The sequence below is a fragment of the Macrotis lagotis genome, chromosome 4, assembly GCF_037893015.1.
Source record: "Macrotis lagotis isolate mMagLag1 chromosome 4, bilby.v1.9.chrom.fasta, whole genome shotgun sequence".
NCBI classification, from domain to species: Eukaryota; Metazoa; Chordata; class Mammalia; order Peramelemorphia; family Peramelidae; genus Macrotis; species Macrotis lagotis.
The window spans coordinates 111,994,776-112,004,066 of NC_133661.1; the positions used below are offsets into that span (position 1 = coordinate 111,994,776).

Below are 9,291 nucleotides of genomic sequence, written 5' to 3' on the forward strand. Positions count from 1 at the left end.
GGAACTTCTTAGAAGTGAAAGCAGAGGGAGTCAGGTATGTATCACTAAGGGGGGATTGGTTCAAGGGTTAATAGGCATCTCTCTGAGATACTGTAGGTCATTCTGTCAAGAGGCAGGGAGAAGATGGTGCTGTGCTAGGTCTGGAGTCAGAAAGACCTGCGTTCAAATCCAGACTCAATCTCTAATTGTGACACTGGGAAAGTCTGTTTAATTTCAGTTTGCCTCAGTTTCCCATATATAATGGGAATAATAATAATAGTTGTGAGGAAAAAATTAGATTACATCTGTAAACTGCTTTGCAAATATCAAGGTGCTATATTAATGTTAGCTATGATTATGCACCTACTCTGTGTGTATGTGTGTGTTTATCTCTGAATCCTGTGATAATTCATATGGGGAAGGCAAGAGAAAAAGATATGGCTCTGTCCTGAAGGAATTCACAGTCTGGTTGGAGAGATCAGGTTTAGAAATATCAACAAACTGCTTCAGAGTAGCCATTTGCTACCCTCTTTGATTCAATTCAGCAAATAAATACTGAACCCCTACTGTATCCCCTGCCTTATCCAAGATTAAGCTGTGGGTAGTAGAAACATTTATTAGACTTTATCCTTTCTTTAAAGTAGCTAGATGGTGCAGTGGTTATTAGAGTATAAGGCCTGGAAGCAGGAAGACATGTTTTGGCCTCAGACACTTCCAAGCTATGTGATCTTTGGGCAAGGCATTTTAACCCTGTTTGCTTCAGTTTCCTCATCTATAAAATGAATTGGAGATAGAACTATTCCAGGATCTTTGCTAAGAAAACCCCAAATGGGGTCAAATATGACCAAAATAATTGAACAACTAAAGCTCAAAAGATAGAACTCACACATAGGTGACAAAAGTCTTAAGGGACAACACTGAAGGGTTAAACAATAATTGTTAGTGTTTACATAGTGCTGGAAGGTTTGCAAAGAGCTTTACATATACCATCTGATCTCCACAATAAACCTGTGAGGCAGAAGCTATTATTATCCCCATTTTATAGTTGGGGAAACTGATGCTTGGAAAAGGCTAAGTGATTTGCCTAAGGTGATACAGCTAGTGTCTGAAGCAGGATTCCAACTCAGATCTTTCTGACTCCTAGTTCTACAATTCTATTCTCTGCATCCACCAGCTGCATGCTAAATGATGTGATTATAATTAAATATGAGAATGTATAGTAAAGGAGATATATATTAAGGACTTCAGGGAAAAGGGATCCCTGAGTATTGGACTGGTCCAAAAAAGCTTCTTGGAGGAGGTGAGATTTGAGAGGGAAGTTGAACAATGAATAGGATTGGGAGAGGGGTCTGGAAAAAGACAACCAGAATAGTGAAGGACTTTAAGTTCATGTCATATGGGTATCAGTTAAAGTAACTGGGTAAGGTTAGCCCAGAGAAGAGAAACTTGGTTAGGGAGAGAGAAGGAGATAAAAGTTGTCTTTAAATATTTAAAGGGTTCTCCCATGGGAAAAGGTGAGAGACTTACTCTACTTGGCCAAGAGGTAAGAACTAGGAGTAATGAGTGGAAATTACAGAGTAATTTCCTGGTCATGTTAAAGCTATCTTCAATTGGAATTGGCAGTTTGGGGATGGAGTGGATACCCCCACTGGAGGTCATCAAGAAAAGGCTGGACATGAAGCAGATGGGATTGCTGTTTAGATATGGTTTGGAAGAGATGACTCCAAGGGATCTCCAACTCTGAGATTCTGAAATTCCAATAAGATCTTTCTAAACTGGGGAGCAATTTGTGTGAGAGACATAGAAATGAAAATGGAGATAAAGAGGCATCAGCCCAACACCTAGGGTTCTCTCCAAAGTCACTTGTGAAGAAGCTACTTCAACAGAGAAGGGGAAGAAAAAATTCATTGAGTATCCTCATCCATTCCAGACAAACAAAAATCGTTATTGCTAATGGGTACTCGCATCTCAAGAGGACAGACTCCACCCCCCAAATCAACTCCTTTTTCCTTTTTGCCCCTGAAACCTTCCTTTCTTGGCATCTCCAATATTCCATTTTTTCCCCATGACATCTTATTTTATTTTTCAAAGATTTGTCTTTTCTCCCTCTCCCAATTAAGAAAGCAAAAAAAAAAAGAACCCAACATCTCTATCTCAAACACTTTTTAAGCAAAACAAATTCCCACACTGACTATGTCTCAAAAAAATATGTCTCCATCATATGACTTCATGAGTCAGTCATCTCTCTATTAGAAGACAGGTAACCCCATCACAAATGCTCGGGAATTGTTGATGATCATTGAGAAAAACAGAGTTTCAAAGTTTTTCAAAATTGTCTTTATGTTGTTTTTATTGTATAAATTATTCTCCTGGTTCTGTTTGCTTCATTCTGCATCAGTTCATAAAATTCTTCCCAGAGTAACCTGAGTAACAAAGTCCATTGGGATGGGACTCTCTCCTCACTGATGGAGAGTAATGCCTTATATCTGTACAAGAGGCAGGATGGAGATAGCTAGTAAGGAAGAAACAAGAACACTAGGCTCCTTCATTTTCTTCAAGTTTCTTAAGATTCTTTGGGTGTTCTGGCTTCTAGCTTTGAAGGAGAAAATGGATGGTACCAACCCCACTTCAAGCTGATAAAGAAGAAAATAGTATGGGAGGAAGTTGACATGAGAAGAGCTAACAATCTCCATTATGTACCTATTTCCAGCTTGCTACACTAGAGACTTTGAAGAATTTCCCCTTGGGTAATATCTTTCTTGGTTTAGCTGAATTATCTCACTCCCAAGAAGAGTGCTCCTTCATTCTGTACAGTCTGACTTGCCCAAGGTCACCCAGGTAATAATTGTCTGAGGTCACACTTGAACTCAGGTCCTCCTGATTCCGGGGCCAGTAATCAATCCACTGAGCCACCTAGCTGCCCCTTCTGTGTGCTTTTTTCTCTGATTTCTGCAATCAACTTGGATAAATAGGTTTTTTGCTATTTATTATATGTGTTCATCGTAGAATTGGTATTTATGGGAAAGGAATCAAGCCTTGAATGTACAACTTGGGTCCTACTTCCCCATTAATAAGCGATGATCAGAATTTTACCTTGAACCTGAAAAACCACATCCCCTAAACTAGTAGTATCTGAAAAAGCAGATAGATTGTAATTTTAGCCCAGTATTCCCTCTCTCTGAGGAGAGCAGAACTGCCAAGCTTATGATTCTTGAAAAAATGCTTGTTTCAAGTGGCTGTTTGACAACACAAATCCTAACTTCTCCATGCCTCCCATCCTCTGTAGGATTAAAACCTAGGCGGTCCTGAACTCCAGGACACGGGTTTTTTTATCTTAAACAGGCATGCAGATACATGGTAAAAGACACAGAAACATAGACTACAGTAATAGTACCTTGAATTTATATTGCCTTATGAAGTTTGCAAAGCATTTTACATGTATTATCTCCCACAGATAAACACACATGGGCACAGCCACAGAAACCTATACTCCCACACAGAAGAAGAGCCCTCAGGACAAGACTGAGAGAGGGCTGGGCCAGTCAAGGTGGGGCAGGTTGGGGCGAGGGCCGGCCTGCTTGCCCAGAAGCTTCCCAGGCTTCAAAGGGAGCCCCACAAATGCTCCTCTGCCTCTTTGAATTGCAGATCCCCTCAGGGCACTGTCCCAGTGTCCAAGGGGTTTACCTTGCAAGAAAGATCTTTGGGTGTTGTTTTTTGTTTTGTTTTTTTTTTTAATGTTGGATCAGGGAAAAGATGGAGCATTGAATTCTGGGACGTACTGGAAGAACATGTACAAAAACATAAGGACATGCAGATTCACACACAAGTCACATGCATATGCATGCATACATACACACCACACAAATACATACACACAAGCCACTTAACCCCATTTGCCTTGCAAAAAAAAAAAGAATTGATATATAATTAAGGAACATATCAACTCCTGAGGCCTTGGAAAGCACACACAAATACATACACATTTTTGGTTAAGTAATTTGACCAAGATGGTCTTTCCGTTCAAATCCTCCCTTAGACGTTTATTGGCTGTGTGACCTTGGTCAAATTACTTAACCAAAAATGCCTTCCTCCCATCTGTAAATAGGCATTATAATAATAGCAACTATCTTATAGGATTTTTGTGAAAATCAAATGAGTTGATATATATAAAGCACTTTAGAAGCAGCTATAGGGCATATGACAATCCTTGTTGGAATTCATTTCTAAGACTTTTGAACTCCCCTCTCCCACTTTTATCCCCTTCCCTAAGCCAAGTAAATAAATATCTGGGACCATTATTGAGAAACAACATTGTCTTTTGTCAACAGACATCATCACCATCAGCATCACTATCACCATTAACAGCATCACCAAGATAAACAGTATTATACTATGGAAAGAGTCCTAGATCTGGAGTTGAAAGACCTGAGTTCAAATCCTACATTTCTTGTGTAATCTGGAGTAAAACACAGAAAGATTTAGAAACTCATTTTCCTCACCTGTAGATAGGATTGTCTATTTGGAATATTTGGAATACCTACCCTTCCATGGTTGTTGTGAGGAACATGGTCTGAAAGTCTTGAAGGAAGTCGTGAGTTAATAAATCATCATCTGGAGTCTCAAGTCCCCGTAATGATTCTGTAACCTTTTGTCATTTTATCTCTTCAGATGTCACTTTTCCCCCTCTGAGAGATGAAAGGGTTGGATTGAATCAGGAGCATTCTGGGAAACGTTCATCGACCAGCTGTCTGGGGTAATACCCTTAAGAAGTTTAATCTATTTTACCTGCATTTTCTCCATCACTTTCTTAATAAACAAAACAATTAACCAAACACCAATGTGTAGCATTTGCAGGTTTCCACAGTATAAATACTCATACTGCAAGTTTAACAATTGGCTGACCTAGATGAACTGGTTCCAGCACAGTCTTGTACTAACAATGGTCTCAGTAATCATTCAGCCCCTTGTGAAATCTGATGTTCAGTAGCCATGTGGAATAGAAAAGGAGAAATTACTGGTTTGCAAATTGACATAGAGGGGATCCGGGAGGTAAAGAGCAACCTCTCTAGGGCTGGCTGACTCCAGACTGAGCTGAGCATCCATAGCTTGGGTCCTGGTTGTGCATCCCCTTGGGAAGACTTCACAAGACAAGACCTCCTCTGTATCTGCTTGCACCCTATCTATACCCACATGGCAGGCTGAGCCTTCCTACTGCCTTCTGTCATACTTTTTTTTTAATTTGTTTTTTTGGGTTTTTTTTCAAGGCAATGGGGTTAAGTGACTTGCCCAAGGTCACACAGCTAGGTAATTATTAAGTGTCTGAAGTCAAATTTGAACTCAGATCTTCCTCCAGGGCCAGTGCCCTATCCACTGTGCCACCTAGCTGCCCCCTCTGCCATGCTTTTTAACCAGACCTAGTCTTCATTGAACATGGATTTCTTCCACCCCCTATAGACTTGTGCATGCTCTCCATCCTCATCCTGATGTTCACAATGAACTTGGTCTTTCTTTTTAGACAGATGAGCAGAGTAGACAAGGTCAGGGCCCTCCCCTTGTGGTTTTTCTATTTGCTGATGGCCACAGAGGTGACTGGCCTGGAAGGGGTGGGGAAAGGAAAAACAAGTGAGAGAGAAAGCCTCCCAGCTGACTCAGGATTTGCAAACCAGCTCAGGGAAAGCCAGGGATGGGGATTGGCAGGGGGGCAGTGAAGGAGAGACAGACACACCCTGAGAACATCCACAATCTGGGGGGACTCCAGGACCCTGAGACATGAGGCCAAGGGCACCCTGTGAGAAAAGTCGATCATCTGAGACAGAGTGTGCTCCAGTCACCATCCCAGGTGTCCCCTGGGGACCAGGGGGCTGGAAACCAACATACAGGGGACAAGAAAGGAGGACTGATCTCTGAGGTAGCCTGGGCTGATTGAAAGCAGGAAGCCCAGGACTCCTGGGTTTCCAGGTCGGGCAACTGGGCCCCTGGTTCTCTAGAAGAGGGAAGCGAGGGTGGCCTGAGGAACAGCACGATGGATAAGTTCCGGATGATATTCCAGTTCTTACAATCTAACCAAGAGTCCTTCATGAATGGTATCTGTGGAATCATGGCTCTGGCCAGCGCCCAGATGTACTCAGCTTTTGACTTCAGTTGCCCCTGCCTGCCTGGGTACAACATGGCATACAGCGGGGGCATCCTCCTGGTGCCTCCTGTGGTGCTTTTCCTGCTGGGGCTGGTAATGAACAACAACATCTCCATGCTAGCTGAGGAGTGGAAGCGGCCCACTGGCCAGAGACATAAGGACCCCAGTGTGCTCCGCTACATGTTCTGCTCCATGGCCCAGCGGGCACTGATCGCACCTGTGGTCTGGGTGGCTGTCACCCTGCTGGATGGCAAATGCTTCCTCTGCGCCTTCTCTACGGCCGTTCCCGTGGTCACTCTGGGAAATTCAAGTCAAGTCCCCAGCCTGACCCAGCAGGAGTTAGCCAGGCTGCTGGCTCGAATCCCCTGCCGGGAGATCTATGACGGAGACTGGCTGCTTCCCCGAGAGGTGGCCGTCAGATATTTACGCTGCATCTCCCAGGTGAGTTCTGGGGTGTCCCCCTTACTTCTCCTGTGCCATTATCTCGCTGATGAAAACAGCTTATTCATTGTACTTATTTCTGTGCCCACTCAGGGGCCTATCTAGCTTGTCTGGGATCAGTACCCTAGCCTGGGGTATGATTCTGAGGCCTGTACAACACCCAGTGACGTAGCAGGTCCTAGGAGTCCAGCCTGTTCCAGCCTGTCTGAAGAATGATTGAAAGCCACAAAGGATTTGCATCCTTTAAATGTAAACTGGAAAGGAGGAGGAAGAGGGACCTTGCTGAGGAAGACAGAAAATGACCCTGGGTCAATTCCCAGGCAAATATAGGCAGCAAGCCCCCTCTCCTAGGTGAGATTTAGAGGTTGATGCTGGGCCTTCAGAAAGGAATAGAAGTAGGGTGTGATGAAATATATCGTAGCTCTCTTGGAAAACAGATTTCATCTCCATGGAGTCAGGCAGCATTTGGGGAGACCCCTCTGGAAAAGCAAAAAAAGGACACTCTCCAAAACCAGAATTTTAGAACTTGATGAATATTTGGGAAGACTTGGAATCAAGAGGCCTGCCCCATTTAAGGGTCATTGGGCTCAATTAACCTACATGGGCTATAGTTTTTTCATTTAGAAAGTGAACATGACTCTTACCAGGATGGTGTAACATGTTCATAAATCAAAAATCACATGTTGAGGACCAATCCAGTGCTACAGGAGATACAAGTATGAGTAATACTTGGGAGTTTAAAGTTTAGTTGGGGAGGGGGAGGTTAGGTGGCAGTGGATAGAGCACCAGCCCTGAAGTCAGGAGTACCTGAGTTCAAATATGGCCTCAGACACTTAGTAATTACCTAGCTGTGTGGCCTTGGGCAAGCCACTTAATCCCATTGCCTTGCAAAAAAACCTAAAAAAGTAAAAATTAAGGTCTATTTGGGGAGACAAGAAAAAGGTATAAATTCTTACAAATCCAGGGCATTCTGTACTGAAGTTTCTAATGAATGGTATTACAGACACTACCAAAGAAGAGAGGGAACACTGAGGGATGGCTTAGTTAGAGAAGGGTTTTTGAAGGAGGTGGTTTAGTAAGATTCTAGTAATGTGAAATATCAATAATGATAATAATAATATATTCACATAGTCTATTTCCTCATCTGTGAGGAGGAAAAAAGGAAGGGAGCAGACATTTAAGCTTCAGGCATTGTGTCAAACAAATCTCATCTCAGTTGATTCTCATAACAATACTGGGACATAGGTTCTATTGCTATTTCCACTTTGCAGTTGGGGAAACTGAGGCAGATAGCGGTTAAGTAATTTTTGTGTGAAGTTGAATTTGAACTTAGGCCCAGCAGCACTCTTATCTACTGGGCCACCTAGGTCTTCTCATCTGTAAAATGAAGGGCAAGCAAATGTTAGTCTTATTCCCCATTTTACAGATGAAGAAACTGAAGCTCTCAGTAAATATCTGAGGAAGGATTAAAACCCAGCTCTTGGGTTTTTAAGTTCAATATCTCACGACACCAAATGCCTCCCTAGTGTCAGTGACAGGGGCCTGAAGCTCCTGAAAAGAGAGGGAAGTGGAGCAAGGTAGGTAAGAGTGTCTATCCCTCTCTACTCACTCCTTCACTTGGGGTCCTTTCAGGCTTTGGGCTGGACATTCGTGCTGCTAACCACACTCCTGGCCTTCATTGTCCGGGCGGTCCGACCCTGCTTCACCCAGGCCGCCTTCCTCAAAAGCAAGTACTGGTCCCACTACATTGATATCGAGCGCAAACTCTTTGATGAGACCTGCACTGAACATGCCAAGGCCTTCGCCAAGGTCTGCATCCAACAATTTTTTGAAGCCATGAACCATGATCTGACTTTGGGTCACTCCCATCCCAAACCAGCCAAGGTCCCTACTGAAGGGGTAGAGGATGAGCGGGTGAAACTTCATGGCATTACTGACCAGGGGACCATGAACCAGCTGCTCAAGAGCTGGCATAATTGTAAGCCCCCACTACGACTGGACCAGAAGGAGCCACTCCTGGAAAATGGGTGGGCAGGTGGGGCACCAGGGTCTGGCTCAGCCCCTATCCTGAGGAAGGAGGTGGCCACCTACTTCAGCAAAGTGTGAAGGGGCAAGGGACTCCAGCAATAAGCTACATGTTTGTCAGGGACAGGTTTATGAGATGAAGCAAGCATCTGCATCAAGGTTCAGGATCACCTTGGTCCCATCAACCTCCCATGCTATCAGCCACAGAGGCCACTGAGTCTCTTGAAGTCAGTCTCAACAAAGATTTAAAAGTACTTTTCATGAGCTAAGAAACCAGAAAGGGAAGAAGGATCTTGGATTTACTGATGATTGTTTCTAAAGGTCTAGGGTATATGGAACCCAGCAAGCTAGACTACCAGTTTAAATGCTTCAGCCCCTCCAACAAAGAAGAAATTTCTAATGTGGAAGCTGAGAGAGACTGGCTTGTCTTAAATCAACCCTTTAGTTTCACTATTTCCCTGCCCCTTAAAAAAATTCATTTGTGCTTCACAATAAGATTAGCAGTATTAATCAGAATAGATCACAGTGGGATTAACTGAGCTGTTTGGAGGGGTGGAAAAGACAGGAGAGACTTTGTAAGTCCCCAGCCTTTCTCCCACATACTCTTCCCTATCAAGTGATTTTAGTCTTTGTCTCCTCTCAATTAGAATTGAGGTTACAGGAACTTTTCTTGGGGATAGCACTTGCATATAACTGAAAAATCACAGGAACTG

At 43.4% G+C, this 9,291-nt stretch overlaps 1 protein-coding gene across 1 annotated transcript; it reads left to right on the forward strand.

Annotated features, from left to right (window-relative positions):
* Positions 1–5,923: 5,923 nt before the first annotated feature.
* CALHM1 (calcium homeostasis modulator 1) lies at positions 5,924–8,659 on the forward strand. The gene is made up of 2 exons (XM_074233793.1): positions 5,924–6,553; positions 8,186–8,659. The coding sequence occupies exons 1-2, from the start codon at positions 6,002–6,004 to the stop codon at positions 8,657–8,659; spliced, it is 1,026 nt and encodes a 341-aa protein (XP_074089894.1). The 5' UTR covers positions 5,924–6,001.
* The last annotated feature ends 632 nt before the right edge of the window (positions 8,660–9,291 follow it).

Bases quoted from the DNA above. Each gene is read 5' to 3' on its own strand.
- CALHM1 (XM_074233793.1), top strand. From the start codon at position 6,002: ATGGATAAGTTCCGGATGATATTCCAGTTCTTACAATCTAACCAAGAG. The intron at 6,554-8,185 runs GTGAGTTCTGGG...GGGTCCTTTCAG, and splicing joins ATTTACGCTGCATCTCCCAG to GCTTTGGGCTGGACATTCGT.